We start from the raw sequence: 27971 nt of genomic DNA on the forward strand, positions 1-27971 counted from the left end.
ATGGTGTCTCATATGCTCGTAGTAAGGTAAGCTGAAGGACAAGCTGACAATACTTGTATACAACAATAAAACATTTAAGTATCCGTTTGAATCTATAATGGTAATAATTCGTTTCATATAAAACAATACAAAACCGTCAATAAAATACGATAAAATAAGTTTTTTTTTTTAAAAGTTCAGCCTGTTTAGTACATGCGCGTCGCAACAAAAAAAAGAGAGAGCGACAGAATAAAACATGCAAGATATTTCAAGGATCGGTTATTTGTTGCGCTGTATATGTTGTTGATAAGTATCGAAAACTTTTTTTAGATCATCCGTCGTGTCTTGTCTCGATTTTTTTTCCTCGCTTTATATATTATCTTATCGCTATTGATACAATTTATTTGTATTTAATGTTTCGCATTCTGGCATCATATCTGTGTACCGTGATACTTTTTTTTAGCAGGACACAACTAAAAATAAAGAGGACAAAAAAAACATACGAAGGAAAATACTTCTTAAAATGACCTGTGTTAGTCTAATAATCAAGATATTCAAAAAACAAAAAAGATATGAAGAAGAAGAAGAAGAAGAAAAGTACCGAGATTGCCAGAAAACGATTACGAACTTACGCCGAAGGTGTAACAATATTAATATAAATAAACGCTACAATTATCAAAGTGAAACGGCAAAAATCAATTACGACCGCCATTGGAAACATATGCATATGAGTACGCGCGTATCGTTTATTATAAAGTATCTAGGTTTTTTTTTTTTTGGATGATTATATCATTCTTGATCGATCTTACGTGTATACTGCTTTTTTTAACTTTCTTATTACTGTGTATTCTTTTTCCTTCTTCTGTATAAATATGTATTGTTGTTGAATCATGCAAACCTCGTTTGTTTAAAGTCCGTTGTTTGTTTTTTTTCTTTCTCTCAATCAGCAACAAACTAACGTTTGCAACCATCCTCTCTCCCCCCCTCCCTCTCTCTCTCTTCTCTATTCATCAAAGTAAATAAAAGAGTCGAGTGTACAATGTCAAGTGTCCTCTCTTCTCACACTTAAAAACTAAGTCCTAAAGCTGCACTCTTATCAATTATCTATGTATATTGTACAAATAACTAGCATTCGACGCGACTGTTTGCTAGCAATTACTTGCTAAACCGTTTACATTCGTGACATTGTGTATAAAACTCTATTGGAGTATATGCTTACACTGGTAATTCTTACTTTTTTTTCCTCCTGTTATTATTTTTTTTATGCATCTTTATAATAGTAATTATCACGTTTTCGCTCTCTAGGCCACACAGTTTTGGTTGCCAAAATTTTTGTTAACGACGTTTCTCTTTTTTTTTATTCTTACTCTCTCTCTCGCGCGCGCTCTCTCTCTCTCTCTCTCTCTCTCTCGCTCTCTCTCTCAATCTCTCAATCTCTCTGCACGCGACATAAAGCATTCTTTTTATGGAGTGTTCGTAGAATCGGGCAGGACCCGAGAGGCCAGCTGGGTTCATCCTCACTAGACCATGTTTTGTCCGTCCGTGCTCAATAAGCAAAGTATCTCATAAGCTTCAGCGCGCCGGACGCGGTGTATCCGTGCCCAAATGTAAGACCAGTCGGCTTCTTAAGATAGACAAACAGAAGACTAAGAAAGGTAAAGAAAAACAAACGGAAAATAGGAGACTTCCCTCGTGTTTTCCTTTGCATTCCTTCGTGATACTCCTTTTTATTTTTCGAATCGATTGTTCTCTTTTTCTCGGTCTTTTATTTCCTTTAGAAGCCGGCTCGTGTACTCTATGTTTTTTTAAATCCCTCATTCTCATGAACGAACGAACGAAGAGCATCTCTCTCTGCACGATGAGCTATCTCTTTCTGGTTAAGCCCCCCTCCCCCTTTGTCAGCCAGTTAGCATGTGTCTGTCCCCATTTTGAATAATCGAAACAGTATACTTTTATATACCAATGTCGATATAGCATTCCTAACGTGACACTTTTTTTTTCACGCGGTGACAGCAGCATCGTGTACACACGTTCTCGTATTGCTACTTCGAGGATATCGTTCGCGGCGCGGCCGACACTAACGACGAAATGCAAAGCAACGCAACGGGGAAGGACCTTCAAATTCCTAACTGCCCGTTCTCATTGCTCTCTCCCTCCCTTCCCCTTGTGGTTTCTTACACTTCTCTCCTCCTCTGTTTTCTTTTCATAACCAAGTTACGATTTCTCTCATTTTACCGCGGTATCGTCGTGAACATCATCATCATCATCATCACCATTATCATCATCATCAATCGTATATACAGTATGTATAATCACCCTAATATATATTTTGTTGACGGTACCGCGCGCGATCGCGGCGACAGTACGACGTGTATCTCATCTATATATCATCGACCGTCGTCGGTAGCTTCGTGTGTTCGCTCATATTTTTCTTTCCGTTCAGTGAATAGCAACCGGACTTTGCTGGACGCATACACCGACCATAGGACTGTCCTCCCTTTCCGGGTCTCTCTGTTTACCGGCCGAGACCGTCGACGGTTGCCTGACTATCCCGTGGCCGTCGCCGGTCGGATAACCGTAATTGTAGAAGTTCTGCTGCTGTATCATCGGCGAGGTCATCATCGCGGGCAGATGGGGTATACCAGGGAGAATTAGGCTATTATACGATCCGAGAGAGCTTTGTATCAGGGAGCTGTCTACAGACTGCATGGACATTGGCCCGGATGCAGAGACCCCGGTGGCCGAGGTTGACGGATAGCTCGTTGTCACGACACGTCGACTGGCCAGATGCCGAGGCGATGACTCGCACTCCATCGGTTGATAGCCACCAGGGAGACTTGATCCTTGCATCGGATTGCCACTGTTGCCGCTTCCTTGTCCTGACATGGTTACCAGTCCTGGGACATCAAGAAAGAAAGAACCTTGGGTCAGTGAACGACAGTGTCAACGGGTCCGTCACACGCTAACCCAAATGATCATCCAATGAATTACTAGGCTCTTAACGACAGAACATCACTATGGGAGAGTCAAAAAACACATGAGAAAAAAAAATATATATTCCAGAGAGAGTAAAAAAAAGATGTACTACAGGGATATACAAGTACAGGCAACTTAATCGTTTTCACTTTCAGTTCATTCGCCGGTTTTCCCCCCTTTCGGTGTTCTACCACAAGTGACAAACCGTTCAATTTTACGTTTCTACACTGGTAACTATGAAACTGAGGTATATACCGGGTAATAAACTACTGATATATAATCAGGAATTTGCATTTGGTAAATTATTCATTCTAGCTCCGATATATATTTCTTTGTATATGATGTCAGTTTGTAATTATGGTCTATTGCGAATAATTAAAGAAGAAGCATTCATGATGATCCAATTTTGAGATTGCACATACAAACATAGTCGTTGGAAGACAAGAATAGATCTGATGAACTTCTACATACTTTTCTGAATAATCTAAATTATTATGACATACCCTTTATTATTTAAAATTATAATTAAAATTCTGTATAGAGGATTGGTTATATAGTCTTATGAAGAAGAATGAAGTCCTAACCAACATTTTTAGTTACAAAATTGAACAGATGGATTACAGAAAAAGATTATACTTTTAAAAACTAAGAAAAAATGTATTCAAATGATCAAATTTTCATTTAGAATATTCTTTTTTCGATAATCTTGTAACACTCCTTACTCTTTTTATCATATTATATTAATATATTAACAACAAGTATCAGTACAATTGCTGAATTTTCTTGAGACAAAGATGAAATTTTAGTAAAATATATCGAGTACTAAAATCCACAAATTTGTACAGAGTGTCCCGTTAGTAGTGCAGCACCTAATAAAGAGGGAGCCATGTAATTAAAACAATAGAAAATAATGGTTTATAAATTAAAACGAATCTAAAACAATTGATTAATACTGAAAGAATAAAACAGATATTAAATTGTGAATTAAAAATAAATTGCAATCCTGGGTATGTGCATCCATATTTAATTACAAATGAATTATCTTGAATAACATCCTGAGATTCCTGACTGTCCTAAATTGTTATAGCTTTCGGGACACCTTGTGTGTAATTACTACATAAAATGAATTTTATATACCATGATAAGTAGTGAAGATACTCTTGATTGCATATACTGTTTTTTTACCCTTTAAAACAAACATATATAAAAAGTCAAAAAATTATTCGAACAAAATAGAATATGAAGGGATGAATGTGCAGACTATGGGTAGACGAAATTCTTGCGTGGCACACAAGAATTCTCACTTTAACGACAAAGTCTAATGTCTTGCATATTTGACGAAGATGCACTCCTAAACGTGCTATATGCAAGCAGTTAAAACATGCATGAAATAAAGTACAAGACAATGAAGTAATCGCTCTACAGAATAAAAACTTAATTAACACATATATGCAATTCAAATACTGTCCAGTTGGAATATGCTCTTTGAAATCAACTGACTAAAATGTTACATATGCATACAATGGAACACATGCCATAACGGCCATTACAATTGTCGTATGCTTCATAACCTATATGTTGGAAAAAAAAGCATATTCCAGCAATGATATTTGATGTTTACTAGTTTTGTAATTCTAATGTAGCACGTCATATCGACAAGAACATTCTTAGGTAACTAAGATAGTAATTTTATTGCAGATGTATCAAATATTGTAGAGGAATTATTGTATTGAAGTCTAGAGGCACGGGCAATCAACGTGAATCCGTGTCTCGTTTCAGAGAGTTAAAAGTGCGAGTTTCGTTTGGTCAAGCAAGCAAGGTTTTTCGCATATTACATCCGAGGCCAGGATATGATTATCAGGGACATTGTTAGTCTTTTTTAGCTTGTAGGATTGTTTGTTAGACAGAACTTACTTATGTTAGTAAGTAAGATTAGGGTTGGGGCCTAGGACAGGTCGTCGCCGCCCCGCGGATACGACAGTCATCGAGCCACGTACTGTCCCCCCATCATATCTACGGGCAACAACAAGTATTGTTTAGTTTGCGCAGAAAATAAAAGATATCAGTAAAGAGTGTACTATTAAAATAATCGATTATTAAACACTTTATAATTTGATGAAATCAAATATTAACAAAACGGTCCTTGCGCTTGGCTATTATACGATCAAATGATCTCTTTACAAATGTGCAGTTAACGGCCAATTTTTTAATTACTCTCTTCGCAATTTATTAGTAAACCAATAGTATATAAAAGTGTCTTATTTTCTGCACAAATTAAAACCTGCCTAAATCTTCAATACAATGGAGCAGTTCCATAAAATGTTGAGTTGTAGCTGACTTGATCTGATACTAAACTGTAGAGACTCAGGCGAGAATTATTTATGTTCTGACTGATTTTTTGTGCAACAAACATAGTCATATAAGATGAGAGAATTGTAATAAACTGTGTAAAAAGTACATAACTAAGTAACGATTAATTTTTTGAATATCCTTAACATTTTCACTCTGCCACACTAATGATATTTTTAATCTATTAAAATCATAAAGCTATGAAGTTGAAAACTCGAGGATCTTAAATGGTATGAAAAAGGTGGTATATGATATAAATAGAATCTATGACAAATAAACCCAACTGATATATGGCATCATATTAAGATCTATTCATATTTTTAATATTCAGACACGTGGTTAATAAAACTTACATATACCCTACAACATTCTGAAGTATGTATGTATTTTCTTTATGAAAAATTCCCTTAAAGATGATGGTATCTGCATGAAAATAATGATTTAATATTTCTGTCGATTATTAGATAATATTATTGTTCTTCGATCAAAGAAAGTTACGGAAACTACAGTACAGTTTGAACTGTAACGAGAACGTATGAGTAAGAATTTATATATAAAGCATGTTAATTATAAATAAGGACCATCAGTAAATCGGTCAAAATCTCGAAATTCGAAGGATAAAAATGATCTGATATGTAAAATAAAATGATACTTTATGTGTATCGATAGGTCTGTAATAACTAACCGTGATCCTGGCTCATCGACACCACTGCCGGGCTCGTGTTAGCACTGTTGGCAGCAGCAATATTTGTGTTGGTCCCCTCGTCGGCTGTACGCTTAAAGAAATTGTGCTGAAGTGCGTAATACGGCGTCACCCTTGTTTTCGGATCAAAGTCCAGCATCCGTAGAATCAAGTCTTTGAATTTGAGGTAATCGGAAATTGAATGACCAGGTTCACCTATCCTTCTACCACCAGGGCCTCCACTCTCGACGCCCAAGATATCGTGCAAGCGCCTCGTACCGGGAGGTTTGTACTTTTTACCGTCCTTCAATTTTTTCAGCACATACGAGCCATCTATGGGGACTTTATCAAAGTATTTCCGCGCTTTGTGCGCTTGGTCCAATATATGTTTCGGTGGCATTCCTAGTACTTCTACGATTTTATTCATTTGATCGATCTGAAAAAAATGGGAGAATTATATAAATCCGTAAGATTGAAACCGTTATTGGAAGCTCAATTATTGACAGAGAATATAAAGGACATCTCGTAAAATGAAGATATAACTTCTGAGGAAAAGTTTAGCATAAGAAGATTGTCATGTTTCATTCTGTCTACGAGTTATTGTTGTTACTAGTGTTTTAATCGACTTCATGATTGAACCTGCTAACGCAAGTAAATATATGTATATGTGGGTATTTTAATAATACCTTATGTGAATATATTAAACGACTGATATAACATAGGAAATATAATATTACAGTAGTATTTTCTACCCTTACATATTGTGAAACACATTACATAATACTATCGAGATTAGTGTTAGATATCATGAATGAAACGTGCATCGAAGAGCTATGCACTGACCTAAGACTCTCAGAAATAAAACCGACAAACTCCAAGAAATAAAAATATAGAATATTCGAAATGTAACCTGAACTACACGAACAAACAAATACACAGTAAATTATTCAACATATAGGTTTTATATTACAAGATACATTAAAAACCTATTCAACGCGATTAAATTTCTAAAATTTACCAAAGATGAAGTTGACCAGTTCATCTTCTGAGAGTCTTAAAAAGAAAAAAATATGTTTTACACTATTTCGGTTACCTCGTTGGCCCCACTGAACAGAGGTTCTCCTGTATGCATTTCAACTAAAATACATCCTAGACTCCACATGTCTATCGCAAGGTCGTAAGGTATTCCTAACAGGACTTCAGGTGATCGGTAAAACCTCGACTGAATATACTGGTATATCTAAACGCAAAACGGTTCAGAATTAATCGAATGAACACGTTAAAAAAGAACATTGTCAGACGATGACCGACACTCACTCTCTGTCCAAGCTGACACGAACTACCGAAGTCCACTATTTTTATCGCACTTCGTTTGGGATTGCACAAAAGTATGTTTTCGGGTTTCAGATCACAGTGAATGATGTTCAATTCCGGTGTAGACAGGAACAAAAGGGCAGTACACAGTTGCTGTGCAAACTTCCTTGTTAAGTTCAACGACACTCCTCGAAAATTCGTATTTCTAAGTAGATCGTACAGATTATACGATAACAGTTCGAATACCAGACATAAGTGATTCCGCCACATAAAATGCCTTTTCAGTTTAACTGCAATTGGAAAAAATGGTTCTCGTAACACGAATCACATTTAATTTACGATCGACTATGAAACAGAAGAGATTGGTAATTACTGTGTCGGACACAAACCTATATAATATTTGTTTTCGGTATCCGCCCTGTTCATCATTTCCAATAGCCTCACTTCGATTTGCGCTTGATTTAGAAAAGGTTTTTTATTCTTGATAATTTTTATTGCCACTTGCGTTTGTTCTTCGTGATCAAACGCTTTCACTACTTGGCCGAAACTGCCTTTACCTGCAAGTTACATGTTTAATTGTGATCGTCTGGCATTTTAACCGTGAGACTTTATCGGTAGTTTGCTAAAATATTGTGTATGGTTTGCTGGCATAATATACCAATATAGCTTAGTTTTACTAAACATAAAAGGTACGAGTAATTTAGAATTATTTAAAGTTCTGCCTAATTATTCTACTTATTATATGTATTATCTTTTTTAATATTCTATTTACTTTATTACTTTTGGAGTATATGAATTGCTAATTCGTTACGTACGTCTGCTCATTTGTCTGTTCTTTACCGATTACTTTTACGTATGTTACTGTTTATAAGCATCATTTGTTTTCCTGAAACATTTACTATACACAAATATAGTAGAATCAGTTTATAATCGATTTACCTATTAACGAATCGATCTCATAGCGATCGAGGAACTTTTCCCCATTCTTGATAATATAATCATGATTATCGTCATCCCAGCCATCGTTGTACAATTTTCTTTCCTTTTTATGAGAACCATCTTCTCCTTGCATTTGTTGCGCCCTCCTCTTCTTCTTAGCGTAATAAACCTGTAAATGGTGAACATGAATTAATTAGTTACAAAAAAAATAACACGTACAAGAATGGTATCAGAACGTATTCATTAAAACTTTTTCGTTCCCTTTTTTCAACTTTTAACAATCATCGAAGTTTGTACCTATAATTCTGAAATACTCTATGTAGACCGGTTTTTGATGACCGACTTTTGTACCGGCGAATTTCTATTTGCGCTACATTTACTATCCGGTATGGAATTCTCCAAAGTAATACTGAAGATCTTGCGAAGCATCCAGAGCATATGAAGCTAAATACATCGTTTGAATTTGATTTAGAAAACATGTATTCCTTCCCAAAAGGTCATAAAATTAAAACAATATGAATTCGCATAAATGTATGCAGTGTAATAATAACTGATAAATTACTTGTTTAGACATTTATTGAAAATGTGTAAGAATTACAACTGTCGCATTAATATATATAGTGTGTAAATAACATATTTTTAAGCATATTATCTGTCAAATTTCTTTAATTTCAAACGAATCTCTTTTACTCCCTTATCTGACTAGTGTCATAATGTTTTGTTTATGCCAAGTTTTTTGGTTTCAATGAGTCTTCAACATTTCGAATTTCTATCATTCGAGCTAAGGTTGTATTTCAAACGATTAATCTAAAATCGAACTTAACTACGAATCGATGTGAACTACAATAACGAATACATAAACAATGCCCCCCTAAATCATTGTCTTTCTTTGAATAATTCTCCGCGTTGGAACTAGGTGATAATACCTCACCGATCGTTTAGGCGTAAAGCATAAAAGAAGAATAAAAACAAAAGTAACTGAATAAATGTATGTAGAATAAAAAACAAACATCGTTTACCTCATTGATGTGCTTGTAAGTTTTGATGAGATCGACACTGAGTTTCCTAAGGGGTGCGGTGGCTGGATCACGAAACCTATGGGGTATCCTGGCTTGCATGGCGTGAATATCCGCGGGAGTTTCTTGGGGAACCCCACCGGTTCCGCCGCCGGCACCTGCACCCCCGCATACCGAGGGGGGCAGGGGTTCCTCTGCAACCAGACGACCATAAAGAGGTGCGCCACCTCCGCCTCCGCCCGTTCCCGCCCTCCCGCCTACTGAAATTCAAACAACATAGAATTAGTCATAATCGGTAAAAGCTAGAGGACAATTTTATTGACTTTCAATTACACCGACAACCCTTCGGCTACGAGTGACCTCTATAAGCAGATCACACATGACCAAAGGCCTCTATAGTGAAACACGTGTAACGAAAGATCATCAATAGTGTGCTATGGGCCACGAAAAACTTCAATAGTGAACCATGTGCTAAGATATCCTTCTATAGTGGACTACGTGCCACGAAAACCTTCTACAGAGGATTATGTGTTAGGAAAACCTTCTATAGTGGATTACGTTCCACAAAAGTCTTCTATAGTGGACTACGTGCCACGAAAGACCTCTACAGTGGACTACGTGCCATAAAGGACTACCATACTATTGTAATTAGTGGGTAAGACATAACGAATTAGTAACATTTTTTGTTATAACCGCAAAGACCTTCATCATGCATTAGGTCGACCCTCTTTAGAGAAAGTTGATATGGATAGGCCTAAAAGCCCCTTCAGGCCCTTAGGAAGCTCCAGTATAATTCAGCCCCCGTTACTTTCATCGTGAAATATATTTTTCTTCCCTTATTGCATAGAAGCCTAAACTATAATAGAACAGTTTAACCGGCTTGTGCACTATCCAAGCCTAACTTCTGGCCTACTTAACTCACATCTCGTGAATGGTGTCGCCCCTTACAGCCAGTTCAGACGATACGGTTTTTTGATCAGTTCGGTAATTTTGCCGAATCGGTAACAGCTGAAAGCAGCACTCACACGTACAAACAAAGGAACTACATGTACGCATGAAAGATGGATTTTGGGTAAAAATACGGAAACGTACAAACGCTGTTTTATTATCGATTTGGCAAAATTACCGGATCGGTCAAAAAACCGTATCGTCTGAACTGGCTGTTTAACTTTACAAATCTGCTAAACCTTGTCCCTCAGGTATAACACATTGCGTACGGATCACGAAATATTCCAGTTTAGTATATTATTTTACCTAGATACCGATGGTTTGCCTAATCGTAACAATTTAATACAACACTCTGTATTGTTCTAAAGTCTTACGATTCGTTGAATGTTGCATAAAAGTTTCTAGGAAGTCCTGCTAATTTCTCGAAAGGGTAAAGGGGTTAATTTTGACGATAGAAGGTGATATTGCAGCTTGTTTATTCCAATACTACTTCTAGATCATTTAAGACTGGCTGCTAATAATCGTAATTCGTTACTGAAATGCAGATAAGCCGTCCAAGCGGATGCATCCATTTCGCTCGGCACACGGCTCGTTGCGCCGATTTAGATTCGCTCCCTCCTTTTAAGGGGTTAACTGATCAATTTGGTTCTTACCGCGGTTTAAATCGTTAAAGAACAATGTTAAGTCGCGCTACGTGTTTTGCGGCTAAGTGTGTGTGCGTGCGTTATGAATGCTTTATAAGATTGGAAAATGCATTGGTGTCAGAAGGAGTTGAATGGTGGTTTTTAACCCCCTGCGCTTAATTTACAACGTTCAGGTGCTGTAAAAGTGGAGTATGTACTGTGAAAATATGCGCGTTGTCTGCGGTTTGAATAATAAACGGACTGCGGGTATTTACGCGAATTCGCATATTTTACAAAGTAATTTACATAGTCAGGAATTAAATATAAAATTGTTTCCTGTATTAAGAGCTCTGTTTGACTGAAAACAAAATAAAAGAATGGATCAAGCTATATCAGAATTATTTTATTAATAGCCGCAGTCTAGTAGTATAATATAGACCTACTACTGAAACTTGTATAAATCTGTTTTATTAAGTTTACGAAGTTTAATACTTGTTTCGAAAAAAACCAGAAAGGTATGATTCCAGAAAGGATGAAAAAATAAGAACAAAGTACGAGAAACAAATTTTTTTCATTTAAGACTTAGTTTTCAAGAAAATCGACTTCGAAAATTAATCCGAAACACGTGCGTTCATCATAGTAGTAAGTAGAAACAGAATGCAATGAACAGACGCGCTAGCCCAGTCCTATTCAATTGCACCCGCATCTATCAGATTGTCAAAGTCGATTTTCCCGAAAACTACGAATTAAATGAAAAAATTTATTCCACATTTTGTTCTTATTTCTTCATAAGGAATCACTTCGTACCCGCTTGTACATATTGTATGTATCTTGTTACTTTAAAGTCAAAAACATCGATATTAAACACACCTATTCTTTCATTTTTTTTAAATTTATTTTTCGATGGAATACTCCTCAACTGAAAACCTGGAGATCTACTTCACATCAGTGAAACTACGTGTCAGTGCTGACAAAACTTAGACGTTAAACGACGACAGAATTTAACGTACTTTTCAAATGAGTGTTGCACCGATGCAACACTGGGCGTTAAAGGTTTAAGAGGCTCCAGTGTCCACTGAAAAGTTTACCAAGGGCCCGCGCAGAAAGGTGGCGCGTATGGTCACGACGGTTACATACGGTGCATGTGCTTTGAGTATCCACGCAACGGGGTCACGAAGACCCAACACACGGAGAGCGCTGGTTGCGATAACCAGCACGCATTCCGCTTCATTCATGTTTCCTGATATAGACTGACTTTCACCCATATATACATGCACAACGTGGCGATTCCTCTAAAACTGCCCCCCCCCCCCCCCCCCCGCTGAGTATTTGTAAACGCGACGTCGGCGGTTGGACGTTCCTCGTACGGCTTCACCGAGCAGTCATCGCCCCTGCGCACCGGGTAAATGAGACACGTCGCGACATTTATTTATAGACGTTTGTTATGCAATAAGGGCCCTCGCCGTTCGGCCAATAAGTTTCTCGCGACGGTCAGACGCGCGTCGACTGTAGAAGAGTCCGATTTATCAAAAGTCGCCCCCCGATCCATTCCCCTATTCTGTACTACGATGTTTAAAACTATTTATTTGTTCGCAGGTAACACCACTACTACCACTGATGCACTGCCGGTAAAGGGACAAACGTGCACTCATAGTATACATTAAAAAAAAAATCGGAAGTCGCCCCTCGATCCTGGTGGTCGCATGCTCTTCCCAGCCTACCCCCTTGCTCTTTTCTCTTGTTCACAGTCCGCCCCCCTAGTTTTTTAGACAGTTCTTTTAATTTTGTTAATTTTTCAATTTTTCGATTCTTTCAACTTCAATTTGGCAAGTCTTGACTTTCAGTTGTCGACGTATGTAACTTCACAATTATCCATTGAACTACTAACTTTCATTGGTAAGTTTCCCCTATTTATATTATTCTAATATTGTTTATTTTTAAAGTTTTAAGTTCAGTTTTACTAAACTATCGTTTCAATTTAATAACTGATTACTAGATTGCAGACTTTATGGGTTTATAGGATATCCGATTGTCTAACGCCCAATAGAGTAAGAAGGTGTAATGTACTCGCCCCCTTATCTAATCGTCATCTAGTAATACAAGGTATAGTATTATATATATATATTACAATAATTTTTGAGTTTTTCGAAAGTTTTACACAAGCATACATACGTCACGTGAATGACGTAGCGTCTCACTGTTTACCACTCCGTTATAATCAAGAAGAAGTTAATGTATGATAATAATAATAAAGACAATTAAATAATAAAAGAAAATCCAGAATGTTAAAGCATCGTAAAATTGTTAATCCATACTTGAAGATTATTGTTTTCTAGTTTTACATTATATAAGTTGTTTAGACACGAAAAAAATTGGGTTACCAGCGTAACTTTTCGAGCTTCGATGTTCATACTGGCACGATTGAGGACGTATGAAAATGATCTGATGCAATTTCCTCTGCAAGAAACGCGTGTAGGAATGTAACTTGTACCAGTACAAGTGTTTCGATAGGACTGAATGAAAGATTCGGTGGGTGAATGAATAGGAAGGTGAGAAACTCACAGAAGGTATAATCAAACGTGAATGACGAGTTAACTGGTCTTTCCCAGTCAACAGGTGACGAGGTGATATCTACACGTCAGACGAAGCGTAAGAAAACATACCATCTCTTAAGCGAACTTTAAGTGAATTGTGCAACGCTTTAAGTGATAATACTGGGATTGAAAATTGCAGATAACAAAAGGTATAGAATTATGAAGCAGTAATGATAGTATTGATCTATTTTTGTTGAAGAAGACGATGACATAGATGAAGAAATGGCGGGAACATGTACTGTCCCATTACACGACGATTATGGATATGCGTTAGGTACTGTTGAAGTAATTACACGATTGCTTATAATTACATATTTGAACAGCTACTGTATTTGAAGCACATGTAATATTTCAAAGAAACATACACAGTTTATGTTACATATTATTAATTGTACCAATACGTAAGCCAATCCACTATGTTTTGTAAAATTGAATACTTATTTTCGAGAAACTGTTCCACTGATATTTTTCCTCATTCTTCAATGTTCGCCTCCATTTTGATAGAAAAAAAAGGGTGGACGGATGTTTTAAATTTAAATTGTGTTACAAGTTTATTAGAAAGATATAATAGATTACTTATTCGTGCCCCCAACATTATATAGAACATACGTACAAAGTGACTCAAGTATGAGTTTTAATATTTTAATTAAGGGATAACACGGAAGCTCAAATGGAATGAAAATTGTCCTATGATAATGTGTCCAATTTATACCACTTTACTAAAATAAATTCATGTATCAATGTACATTAAACATTTTTAAATATTTCAAAACATTATCCTATCTACTTTCTCGGTCACTAAAAATCGAAAGGTGGATTTCACCTTCATAAATAAAAACACTAAAAGAAAGATTCACTCCTGTATTATTGATTTTATCCTTCGAACGTGCCCAAATATAAGAAATATACGTTCGAAGTGTGATCCGGATCAGCAAGAACTACTTTTATTTTATAATTTTCTACAAATACTTATATAAATTTGAAATTCTATTGGTAACTGTACTGATGGATCATTAATTTAAGAAACAAAGAATTTATTTCCCGTTCTGTGTCTTAAAGGCGATCCTCAAGCCAGGAATTCCGCGTCCCGTTCGAACCGCGCGAACAAAACGAATCGAAGCTAGAGGAACTAGGAAACCGCTATTTCTCATAAAACGATCGGCAACATCCGTCGCATTTAAAATTGCTACCTCAGACCGTTATGTACGTACAAGCCAGTCGATATTACGTACACAATACCATTGTTGAGATACCAGAAGAATATATACGCGTTCAATGGGACGTTCATCCGGTTAACGTAGGCATTTTCATGAATGTAAACGGTCGCGTATCAAGCGGACGTTCACGTCTGTTTATTGAATCGTCGCGTCGTCTCGTGGTATCGACGCCCGTTACAATCTAATCAAATTAATTACAAATCGACGTAAATTACAAGAGCCACATCTTGGGGGTGTGCTAATTACAATGGCGATAAATTCAAACGATTATACCACTGCTCCTAAGTATCGTATTTGCCGTCTGATCAGAGAAAAGTTTACCAGTTTTCATTTGACATTTCACTATGAGAATTTTCGGTAACTGAATTATTCTCAATTTTAAATGTGGTCTGATTTGCATTGCAAATGAATATTTTGCACAAATTTTAGTAAAATGTATTTAAATGTTTGGAAATTTTTGATAATCGATTCTGAATTTTAGTTTTTTCTCTGATCTTCATTGTGAACAGAAATTTCGAAAAGCAGTGGTAGAAATTTTAGTAAAGTGAAATATAAAATTTATTTTTAAAGCGAATATGTGTATGAAGATACTTGTGCGCTATAATGTGTAAGAATAAATAATCAATGTCTGATTAATCGTAATCTTTCGCTGAATCATTTTTCATGTTGCAATTAGATGTTTCCAGTCATATGAATTCAAAGAATGTCGTCTAATGTACGTTCCTTGCGGATGATACTGTTATTATCTAGTAGCAGAATTTATAGTGGGAGGTGTTACATCTAAAATCATCTATTGGATTTTATCTGTAGAACTATAAAAACAAAATCACACTTTATGGGTTTTAATTGTAAAATGATTACAAAAATTGTGTTGAAGGAATTACTATACTGGAAATATTCCCTGTCGTTGTGTTTAGAGAAGTATTAAACTAAATTACTCTTATCTGACGTAAACAAGAGTTCGTATTGTCATGGTCGTGAGCTATCTTTTCTTTTAAAGGTAAAAGCTAAAAATTAATTTAATTCTCGATGAATTTTTTAAATAAAATGAGATTAATAATTTCCTAAGAAATTTAATTTCAACTGGAATCTTTGAAGTTGAATTAAAATTTATTTGGGTAAAAAAAATTACCGGGGTTAATAAAATGAAATGAGAAACCAAAAAACTTAAAATTGTTGATTAAAGGATCTACTAAATCTTTCGCGAATTGTAAATACTACAAGTCTTTTAACCTTATAATGATTATTGAAGAATTTGTTTAATAGTGATGTTTCAAAGGGCAATTTATGCAATTTTGCTGTATTAAATTGTCCACAATTTCAATGGCAATACTTAAATAATAAGGGTGTATCGTAATGGAAGCGGTAAGATCATGGTTGGTATTACGGTAAACGTGGCAGTCATGCATCGTATTGTATGTACTATAATCAGAAAAAAAAGGTTTCCTATATTGAGGTAAACTAAGGAAACGGTTCCGCTGCACAGATAATTGCATCGTTAGGGCACCGTTTCTCTACGTGTTCTTCAATGAACGATGTACATATCTATATTACATAAAATATATATTTATTAACAACCGTTCCCATAAAAACAAATCAAATTTTGCTGTACAGGTTCTGTCTACCAAAAAGTAAAAAGAATAAATTTTATACATCCTGAGAAATTGACAGCACACATATTCAGAAACTGTAAAATCCAATTGACAAATATTCTTTTAAAAAAATTAAATTGCTATGTGATTTACTGTGTATTCTTTAATGTATTTCATAAATAGCCTAAACTTTCACTACAACCTAATATTGTGTCATCACCCCATAAATTAAATAGTGTTTCTAATAGTAGAATTTAGAACAATGTACACTTGAATGATAGAGGGAGGAAATTCTGCGTGTTATGCGAGTTTAAGAAAGGAGTTAACGCATCCGCAGCTGCGAAAAACATATCTCAGGTGTATGGAGAGTTTATTAGAGTGAATCAGTGCTAAAGACATTCCAAGAAATTTCGAGTAGGCGATCCACAGGCTCAAAGGTGATCCTCTTAGTAAGCTGCAGTTCTTTACGAAGATATTTTACAAATAACCACTGAACGAAATTCGTTGGTAAATACTGAAGACCTGTTTCAGAATTTGAAAACATATTATTTATTAGTTTCTGGGGAAAATTTGATTATTAGCTCGTGACTTATATATTGAGGAAATAGTATTACTTCTGGGATACCTAATATACTAGTATTACACGATTGACAGTAAAGATTACTTATCAACAGGTTGATTACCAATAACTACTGTTTACGTTTTCACTATCAAGAATATAAATGTTTTACGTGTTGTCCAGTAAACTCATTATTTGGTTCATTATCTTCACTACCAATTATATTAACAATATTGTGAATGTTACTGTTCAGAAGTTAAAAGTTTTTTCGTGTACAACGTTTGTCAACCGTAGATATTTATGCAAAATTCGAAATCTTACGAATTAATCTGAAAAGGTTATTAAAGAGAAATTTGATTTTTTATTAACAGTTCCATTGGGTTCAAAAAAAAAGTATATTTACTAGTTAAATATAAAATGTTTTTCTACAACGTTATACGTACAACACACAGTGTCGTTTAAAAGTACTCGAACTTTTTTCTATTACATTCAACACACTGCTTTTTCGACATCTTTAGTTTATTTGCAGTATAACCGATCGAATAGCCTACACCACAAAGAACACACACGCACACATTGCAGAACGTTTTTCAAATAAGATCACTGCAACTTTCGAGACTTTCAGCACGTTAGAGCGAATGTTGTTTCGCCAAGGTACGAACAAGAAATGATTCAGAAAAAGGTGAATTTCGTATTTATACGACTCTTGTCCTAAAGAAACAATAAAACGGAAAACATTTCTCTATACCCCCATTCAACGGGCCGAGTCGAATCAGTAACTATAAACAAAGAGAGGTGACGGCCATTTAGGCGGGACAGGGACAGAGACAGTTGCCAGCCAATAGCTGAGCTTAGCACACGAATGTTTTCCTTATTTTTACTGACTCGTTGAACGGAGAATAGTACATTACGGTTATACGTGTATATACGAAATTAACAGAGAAACCCAACGGGCTCGGTTTCCTAAATAAAGATAATACATACCATCGGCTAATGGCCATAAACTACCTGCTATATATACCTAAGTAAACATTGTCACGAACTCCAGAAGTCATATTGTTCGAATAATTCTGAGCGATAATACTATATTTCATGAAATCATTATCATGAAAAATCGACCTATCAAAAATAACATAAAACAAGCACATAAATACTACAATGTCCAATGTAGAATCACCAGGCAAAATACCCTAACCAACAGTTACAGAAAAAAGTTCTAATTCCAAAGCCATCCAAGAATTCCAATTGTGTTCAAATTGTGATCTAACAAAATAAAAATAGAAAAATCTGTTATATGAATGTTCATCGAATCTATGTATACAGTGTCAGAATCTTCACCTCCCCCTCAATCTCCAATCATTCCACCATTTCGATTGCCACAAGAAACTTCTCCAAACAGTTCCACAAATTCCGTCGAATCCCTTTCTACACGGTGTCAAAGTGAGATTCAACAGTTTAAAAAAAAAGATCCAATAAATGAACTCTAAACTCATCCAACAGAGAATTCCAAACGAAAGAATCTCCGAACCATGATCTAATAAAACAAACAAAATCTATCATAGAATAATCATCGAACTTATGCACAGTCCAAATCTTCACCATCCCTTGATCTCTAAACATCATTCCACCATTTTGATTTCCATTACAAACTCATCCTTCGAATAGTACCACAAACTCCATTCAATCTCATTATACACCGCTTCCAAGCGAATCCCCGTTGCAACCTAGAAGCTAACCATCCTCCACATGCGACCGAACCTTAAAGGAAAAAAAACCTGCAATGAAGTATTCCCGTGCGCAGCCTCTCGTCTACAAGAAAATCGAGAATCTGAGACATCACCGGGCCCGGTGCATGCAGCAGACACACCGTCATCGACGGTGCAGACGGTGGCGACGCGTTGCGGGGAGGGAAGGGAGTACGCGCGAGAGGAGCGCGATTTCGGGTAATCGTTTCGAACCGGGGGGCCGACGTGTGCGCGAGGAAGAAAGGGGTAGGGGAAGGTACGGGAAAGAGAGGCAAGTCGACGCGACGCAGGATCCTATCCTGCGGGAGAGGACGGCACGCGTGAAAGAGCCCCCCTCCCCTCTGCCAGCCGACAGGAGGCAGAAGGAGAAGCGGAGAGGATAAGGGCAGGCAGCATAGCAACAGAAAGACAGCTCTCCGAAACGAACAGTTGAGAGCGGCTCCGACTGGCGAGCCATTCCACGTCCGAACGCATAGAACTGCAATCATAGTCACTGATTTTTTTTCAAATTTACAGCATTTATTAGTAACCAGGAAAAGATAAACTGTGTAAAAATTTGTTTTCGAACCTAGAATCGGTTCCGAGATATTTAACGGTGAATTTTGGAAAAATTGGAGGAAATCAACCGACCTGATAGCACTTCAATATTTCGGTTATTTTTAAACGTAGAACTTTCATTTTGGACTCATTTTAAAGCTGAAGAAATGCTTTTTCCAAATGTATTCGGAAAATGTTGTTTATTGTTAATGGATATAGTAATAATTAATGTTAAATTTTCGAATGCCGATTTGACACTGTTCCCACCCGTGGATCAATTTGGAAAAATTACCATTGGATTCATTGAATTTTCAGCTTTAATATGCACTTTCTAGAAGGATGGAACGATTTCGGGAGCGTTTAAGAAAAAAAAAGTAGTCGCGCAGCGTGTGCAAACGGCCGCGATCAGACAGTTGCCACGCGGTCGTACTAATAGCATGTACCGCTTTCCCAAGATAAACTGTCAACATGTCGTTCGACTGTTATCAGCAATTTGTAGGTTTATCACCTATCGTAATATGGAAAGATATATGTACAGTTTACTCTACCTAAATTTTATTACTTCGGTAATTCATTAGAATCAAAGAACGCCATTATTTACAGACTGGCATTTTAAGGATACTATTAAAATCCCATTGATATGATCAAATAAAATTGGTGCCTCATCTTTGACCCTTTTTTCTTCTGCTAAAAAACGTGACATGTAAAATCGTGATATCTCGTAGGTAAATGCATAAAAAAATTGAAACTTATAATTTTCAATTTTTAATTGAAATTACGTCAAAATTGAAATGGAGTCGCCGTATTATGTACTTTGCGGTGAGTTTAACTACAAGTTTCAATTTATTTTCTAATTTACCTACCGGATATTACATTTTGAAAATACACTTCCAATAATGTGAATTTTGCAGAGGACCTACTTTTATGGTTATGTTTAACCGCTTGGAATATCGTCGAAAAAAAGGTCGAAGTCGAAATTCCAATTTTATCATATTATTATATTTTAATAGTTATCCTAAAATGTCTGCAGATATTGACGTTCTTTGATTCCCAATTGAGTTCATGTATTTTCGCTAATTACAAATGCAAATCAATTACCGAAGTAAGAAAATGATATTAACAAATTACCGAAATGGTCATACGAAATGTTCACAGACCATCTTGGGAAAGCGATACCATTGTCGTCCAGACGGTATCGGGTATAGTATGACCGCGTGGCAACTGTCTGGCTGATCGCGGCATCTACACACGCCGCGCGACGTACATCCTGATAAACTTTATTTTTTCCTTACACTGTTCCCGAATTCGTTCCATCTTTTTGAAAAGTGCATTATAAAGCCAAAAATTCCAGAAATCCAACGGTATTTTTTTCAAATTGATCCATAGGTGGAAACAGTGTCAAATCGGCATTTGGAAACTTAACCATAATTATTACTACATTCGTCAACAAAAACAAAATTTTTGCACACATTTAAAAAAAGCATTCCTTTATCTCTAAAATGAGCTGAAAATCAAAGCTCTACGTGTAAAAATGACCGACGTTCTAAATTATTGCGATCAGACTGACGTCGTGTCAGCTGATTTCCTCAAATGTTTCGAAACTACCATTAATTATCTCGGAAACGGTTCGAGATTGGAAGCTAAAATTCTACACAGTTCATTTTATCCTGGCTACTAATAAATGCTGTAAATTTAAAAAAAATCAGTGACTATGACCGCCATTCTGTGCGTACTGACATATGGATCATCGGGTGCTGTTGCTGGCGGTGTTGCTCGCTCTCGGTGTAACCGTTACCGACTACGGGGGCCGTCGACTGCCGCCGCGACGCGTGCACTGGACGAGGAAACCAGCCGCGCCGACTCACTCTATCTCTATTTCTCTCTCCTTTGCTCCATCGCGCAGGTGTGTGCGTGCGTGTGAATGAGATAGGGGGTGAACGCGATAGCGAAAGAGGAGAGTCGCGTATTGATCGTGTCGCACGGGGGTGGAGCAACCGCCGACCGACTGGCTGCTCTGTCTTCTATACCGGCGCGAGCTGCGTCGAGAGAACGAGACGATAGAATGGGGCGAGGGAGAAAGAGAAATAGAGAGAGAGAGAGAGAGAGAGAGAGAGAGAGAGAGAGAGAGAGTGTGGCCGTTCGAGAACGGGCCCCTGACTGTCTGTGTATCAACACCGTTTGGAGGATATAATGGAAAGTATCGAGGACGGACACACAGGCGGGCGAAGACACCGGGGGAATACCCGGCGTCGCCTTGAAATCAGGTGACCGCGAGTTTGTGCCTGTTCTTTTTAACCGGTCGAGATCAGCGTCCCCCGCCGCGGCGCGGCCACACAGTGGTCCAGAATCGAAATTTAGCTGTTCAGGTTCTTTTGCATAAACGGAGTAATTAATCATTCATGAACCAACAACGAGAATTATTACATTTGAAATTAAGTAAATAATAAAAATATATTATTTTCTGTGGGAAACGGATGAGAAATATAGTCAATTGGTTGCACGATAAACTAAGATATTCTATGATGATCTTGGGATTTTGGAAATAAAAATTCTCTAAACAACTTTGACCTTCTCCTTCAGTCGACTATGGGGAACATAAATAGAGGAAGCATACTTGGCTAGATGGAATGTATCCTGTGACGATCCACGGATTTTGGGAATAAAGACCTCAACAACTTTGACCTTCTCCTTCAATCGACTATGGGGAACTTGAATAGAGGAAACATAGTTGGTATGTGTCCTGTAATCATCCTTGAATTTTGGAGATAAAGATCGCGTGGGCAAAGCACACCGATGACGTCTTAACGTCGCTTAGTCAGACTTCGCCAGTGATTCTCCCGATCGTGGATTTCCGCGTACTTTCCATCGCGACATACAAGATTGAAGGGAATTATTAGTTTGCTGGAAACATGATAGTCGAACCGTGATACATTTGTAAGTGAAGTAGACAGAAATTGCATAGTACAATCAGGTATGCAACCCAGTAAGGTATGCTTCCCAAAGGAATGTACAGTAATGTCTCGATGAGTGTGACGTACCTGGGTCCACTTCGGAACATTCATGGTAAGGCGGAAAGATTTTCAGTCCTTCATAAATTTGTTTTTTATCCGGAGACGAGCCTCTGCTTAGGTTCTGTTTACGCTGTTTTGATTGATTTCAGAGGGGGATCCCCCCAGTCGTGGGAATAATGTTGTTGCTCGTGTCGCATCACACATGGTTGGTCTGAACATCCAAGTGTCGTGTATCGAAGGATTTGTTATTTATCTAGCTTCAAGAGAATTATTCTATTACATGTGATCGAGTCATACCATATCAATATTATAGATCAGTATTATAAATAAGATACATAAAAGATAGTATTCACGAGAAGGAAAATTCACACTGCTTTACTATACGAGTTCAAACATCGAGAGCATCGAAGACAGATCGGAATGTACGGGATGCGGTAAAATTCGTGGTTCAACCAAGAAACAGATAATTCTATGTACAAAAATTAATCGAAAAATGTCAGAATATCATTTTTGTGTGCATAGAGTTTCGTTTTCGAGATAACTGACTTTGAAGATCTATTGGATACACATGGTATTGAGTGGACTTGGCTAACGTGCCTGTTCATTGCTTACAATTTCTACTTGTAAGCACGAATACATTTGCATCAGATATAGAAAAAATGTTTCATCTATCTTGACTAACACAAATGCACTATGCAAGGATATTTATATTAATACACATATTGTAAATGGAGAGAAGATAAAAAAAACTGTATATTAACATTGTTAACGTCGTAAAATACACTGTATTTTTTTTTTTTGCTAGATCTTTAATGGGTTGATGAACGAAATATCCTTTAGGACAAAGAGAAATTAAACAAATTCGTTTTCTTATCAGTTCTATAAGAATGATAGAATAAACAACATTATATTCTAACAAAAAGATATCAGAAAGTATATCAAGGTCGATATATTAATCTATATCAAGGTATACTATATATTTCTCTAGGAAGTACATCAAGGTCACAAATGGTAAAATTTATTTCACGCGCCCTCTTATCACGCCGTAACGATGTCATAATAACTCTATGAAGGAAAATGTGGTTCACTGCACTGCACGCAACACGTGCATTACAGAGGGTGTCCAGAGCTATAAGTACCAGCTTAACAGGTCAACAGAGACCAACAGAAAGAAACAAAAAATTACGGATTCGTGAAGCCATCGATCTCAAGTTCTTTGATTCATAACACCATTGATATATTGGATTATTGTTAAAATTTCCATACAATTTATCTCGAACCTCTTATCTCTCTACGAACCTTCTTCAAATGGCATCGAAACATTAGAAAAACGGTATTACTGTGATGTGACTACTAGTGCCATTATTTATCATAAGCAAACATACTGTCTCTAAAAAAAAAAATAATAAAAAATACATTTAAAAATGTTTTAAATAGTCTTCAAATGAATACTGCTTTTTGATTTTATGAACAAATATGTTTCTGTACAAGATACCAAAAAGATGCAGTGAGCGGGTTAAGTTGAAATCGAATTGGCCGGTCCTCGTTAAATTCTCTACGGATACTATTGAAACATACACGAATACCGCAAATTGCCTCGATTATTTGCTCTTTTTTTTTTTGCACAAAATAAAGAAGTCTTCCCGATTTTAACGAGGCACCTCAGTCGCTCACGTGCTGCACGCAGCGGATAATTTTCTATTAGAACGCGCCACAGCTGAAGGGTTAAGAGAAAATATATGCACCAGTCGCTATAATAACGCGATGCACGTAAACGATTCTTGTCAAGTTAATTCACAAATTTCTGCAACAAACAACATAACTAAAAATCGAATACGGTTTCTGCGTCAAATTACACCGAGCAATGCAGAATTATTTTAAAGGAACTTTTAAAGGAACTATTAAAGGAACTTTTCTTTGGCTGGTTAATTATTGAGACAGTATAGCGATACAAAATATCTGGTTAAGTTCTTTCTATTAAATATATATTGGGTTGGTAATATTGTGGAATTAAATTGTTACTATTTTAAAAATTATTCCTTTCTTTTTAATGTCGCATAGTGAGAAAACTTTCCCACCAACCCCAATACATGCTTACGTACCGAACTGTATATTAATTGTTTGGATTGTTAACTGAATATTAATTATATTTAACACTAGAACTACCAAAGGAGACAAAATGACTGGTTAGTACGCTCATATAACGATATTAAAAATGTTATAACAATGCATTTTCTCATATCATTTACAACTTCTATTGCAATATGAAAGTGAAGAAATTACTTGATTTATAAATTTGCATATTTTCAAAAATTTATCATATCCATCGGTAATTCCTAGTGTCAAAAGACTGTAAATATTGTTGCACAGAAATCGTACAGTTTTATTTTTCATATAATTTAACCCTTTCTGACCGCAGGATTCCACATTTGATAAACTTAACTCATACTATAATCCTAAAAATTCAATATGGCATCGTATTGTAGAGTTTAATTGTTTACCATTACATGGATACACATTCTCTAAATTAAAATATTTATGAATTGTTTAATGAACATTCGTTTTTGTTTATTAATAATATTTTCTCGTTTTCCTATTTATCTGACATTCAAGAAATATGTATATGGAAAAAAAAAGAAATATTTTTATTTGCCTGAAAAAAATAATTCAGGTCGGAAAGGGTTAACGGCACCAGTGTGACCGCGACTGCAGTCAGCAGTGTTAAAGCTGACCTCGCGCAGGGACACAATTGCTTTTCCACCTTACAGGTTCAACGGCTTTGTCGGGCGCCTCAACCGAGCGATACAAAATGAAGTTGGTGGAAAAGAGAGAGACAAAGAGACGACGGTAGGGGGGGAGACAGACTGCCAAGTCGAAAATACATATCAGTCAGTAGCCGACCGAACAGTCCAGCGACTGAAGTTCTTTGAATTTTTCGAGAGTCGCCAATCAGGCATCAGTCCAAAAATGGATCCCACTATACTACTGCCAACATTGATTCGCTGCTTATAAATCGGCCCTCCTGTTCTTTCGATCGTGTTATAGTCTGTAAATTGTCAGAAAAAACGCCACATGTCACATGGTTTTCACATCACAGATATTGTCTATTAAAGTTCTGAACACCAATTCTTCTAATTAGCAATGGTTCTTTGTTTTCTTTTGACGATCATAAAGTTCCTTCGATTCGCGTAATATTCTTTTGTGGTTAAATTGTATTATTTTTCGGAACATATCGAACTTTTTCATGCACTTTTTTCTGATAAATTCATAAATCCTATATTTTACAGGCCAACTGATGCAAAAATTGGAATTTTTGAATTTGTGACATATGATGTTTTTCCTTATAGCCACAGATATGTTTATTTGTAATATTGACACGTTCCTTCTTTCATCATTTATTCTATTCCACGATACAACGATGTTCTGTTAATTAGAATTAAAGTGATTGTTAGAATGTAGAAGTTTATGCAAATACAGAAATTTTGATGGAGTAATTGGTAGAAAACGATGTCGAATATAATCGTATTTACTCTTATTAAGAACTCTATCTAGTTCTAAATAATATTAGAATTTCATTGATATTTATTAAACTTTTTAGCGGGCTGAGAATCAAACAACCGTGTATGCGATAAATTGTATAAAATCTTAATTGTATAATATACTTGTAGATATATACGAATCGAGATTTTTATTATTTATTTTGAAAGGAAATGAACGCAGGAATTCATTTCTACTGAGGGAACTTTCTCTTGAATTGAAAGTGATACAATAAACCTTTGTTGGGTTTCGTTAAAGTCTCCGTTTTACTTGAGATTACCATATTCTATATAGAAAATGGTAGAGAATATTTTAAGTAATATCTTAGCAAAAATTATTTTGAAATTAAAGAGACTACGAATTACTATAGATGAGTTTCACCACACGCTGCCATAGAAGAAATGGTAGCTAAAATGGCCAAAATTGAATTGCGATTGTTTCCATTCTACAGAGAACAATCAAGTGATACTAACTACTTCTTTCGTATCAATCTACTAAAATAAAATTCATTCTCTACTGTACGTATAGGAATAACAGAATTTAAAAAATCTCAAAAATAGACCCAAATGAACCGAAAACTGTAAGTCGTGGCAAAACAGTTTTGGTAATTGATTCTCTAGAAGTTATCGATACACAGAGATATATAGAAAATTACTACGTATATTAACCGTATAATGACCTAATTTTTTTCTGAAAACTTTCCCCGCTGATCATCGTATAAAAGTCTAAACGATTATTGCCGTGCATGAACAATTAGCTCACGGTCTGACCAACACGAATCGTTCGAGCACTTCGTAAGACTTGAAAAGAAACGACCTGTAAAACTATATTAATATAAGATTGTCGATACGATTAGCAAGTAGAAACGGTAATAGAGTTTATCCTGGCAGTTTAAGAACACCCCGTAGAGTGGCTGAGGTTCGCTGAGGGTGCCTTCGGGCACCACTGGTGCTTTTCCATTGCACGCTCGTTTCTGAAGCCTTCCAAGCCTATAACTCCGCAGTATTCGCTCATAGGACCCCTAAAGATTCCCTGAGGGATGACCGCAAGTGAGTACCGGGTGTCTCTAAAAATGTCTGGTCATTCCCACGATTTGGTCTGGTGACCTTAAATCTGTTACTTTCGCGACTCTATCAGAGACACTCAATCGCTATTAAATCTAACAATTGTTACGATTTCCTTACTAACACCATTTTATCATCGTTCAGTGAGTTACTTATCAGCAGAAATGATTTTATTATTCAACCTATTATATTTTCACGTTAACCCTCATATGTCCAAATACTTTGTTTTTTAAAAGTATACTGGTTTCTTCGTAACAGAATGACACAAGGTATCAATTTATGCAAAAACAACCGTAATGTTCCATTTAAAAGAAAAAGTGCAATTGCAGTTTGCAAGTGCACCGATGCATATAAATAATACAGTCGGAAGATATAGCTTGTTGAACAATGCAAAATTGTCCTCCACGTTCTATTTTCTAACTTCATTTGGAACTGTAGCTCGGCTCAGTTACTAGAATCACCCTCGTATAAATCATATTCGATTAAAACTGAACTTACTCCTCAGTCTTGAGACAAACCACACGTAGCGTCCCTCCTCTTCCCATTTCACACGTGTACTGAACACTATTATCCATGTACCTACCACTAAAACTCCCCCCTCTACATTCCTCTTGTATCCTGTCCAATAATAATGACCAGGTATCGGGCAGACAAGGGGTTCGAAGCCACTCGCAATACAGAAAAAAAAACCTCGAAACTAGAGCACAACAATGGAAACAACGAGGACTCGCCGAGGTTAACCATTAATAGCTGTTGCTTCGTAAACGCAACATTAAACTTTAATTCTTTTTTAATTAGAGTAAAGGCAATATTTTGCGTTATACTGTCATAATTGTGTTCCTAAGTCTTTATAAAGGCATAACAAATTTTGTTTGCCAATAAAAATATGATCTTTTTATATTTATCAATTTTTCAATTGATTCTAAAATTAGGATAAAAGTAAGGTGTATCGATACGTCGTCGCCTGCTGTGAATCGAAAGTGAGGGTCATAATTTTCTAGAGGCAGTATACATATATGTCTATACATATATACTCACATTGTTGCTTATGCCTGGATTCCATAATGATCATTTGTTCGTGTTTGTGCCATGCAGCATCGGTAGTATCTGTCCCCGCCATACCCCTCGCGGCAGCTGAGGCTGGTTGGACACCCCCGCGGCCCCCCCCGCCTCCGCCCCCGCCGCTTCCATACTCCATACCAGCGGCACCCTTACCCTTCCCTCCCTCCCACCCTTTCACTTCTGCCCCCGGCAGTCTTCAGACGCTCACAACATGGGGCCACGCCAGC

General features: G+C 36.5%; 1 protein-coding gene across 2 annotated transcripts; it reads right to left on the reverse strand.

The window, feature by feature from the left end:
* Positions 1 to 1353: 1353 nt before the first annotated feature.
* LOC107185905 (serine/threonine-protein kinase minibrain) lies at positions 1354 to 27921 on the reverse strand. 2 transcript variants are annotated; one of them, XM_015573680.1, is made up of 8 exons: positions 27721 to 27921; positions 9259 to 9515; positions 8240 to 8408; positions 7690 to 7857; positions 7304 to 7590; positions 7080 to 7226; positions 5990 to 6422; positions 1354 to 2876 (listed from the first exon to the last, which is right to left on the reverse strand). In XM_015573680.1, exons 1-8 carry the CDS (start codon positions 27878 to 27880, stop codon positions 2419 to 2421), a joined length of 2079 nt encoding a protein of 692 aa, XP_015429166.1. In that variant the 5' UTR covers positions 27881 to 27921; the 3' UTR covers positions 1354 to 2418. The 2 variants fall into 2 exon arrangements, with proteins under 2 accessions (XP_015429166.1, XP_015429167.1); XM_015573681.1 differs by lacking the exon at positions 1354 to 2876 and adding an exon at positions 4896 to 4968.
* Between the last annotated feature and the right edge of the window lie 50 nt (positions 27922 to 27971).

Source organism: Dufourea novaeangliae, unplaced genomic scaffold (genome assembly GCF_001272555.1).
Source record: "Dufourea novaeangliae isolate 0120121106 unplaced genomic scaffold, ASM127255v1 scaffold56, whole genome shotgun sequence".
NCBI classification, from domain to species: domain Eukaryota; kingdom Metazoa; phylum Arthropoda; class Insecta; order Hymenoptera; family Halictidae; genus Dufourea; species Dufourea novaeangliae.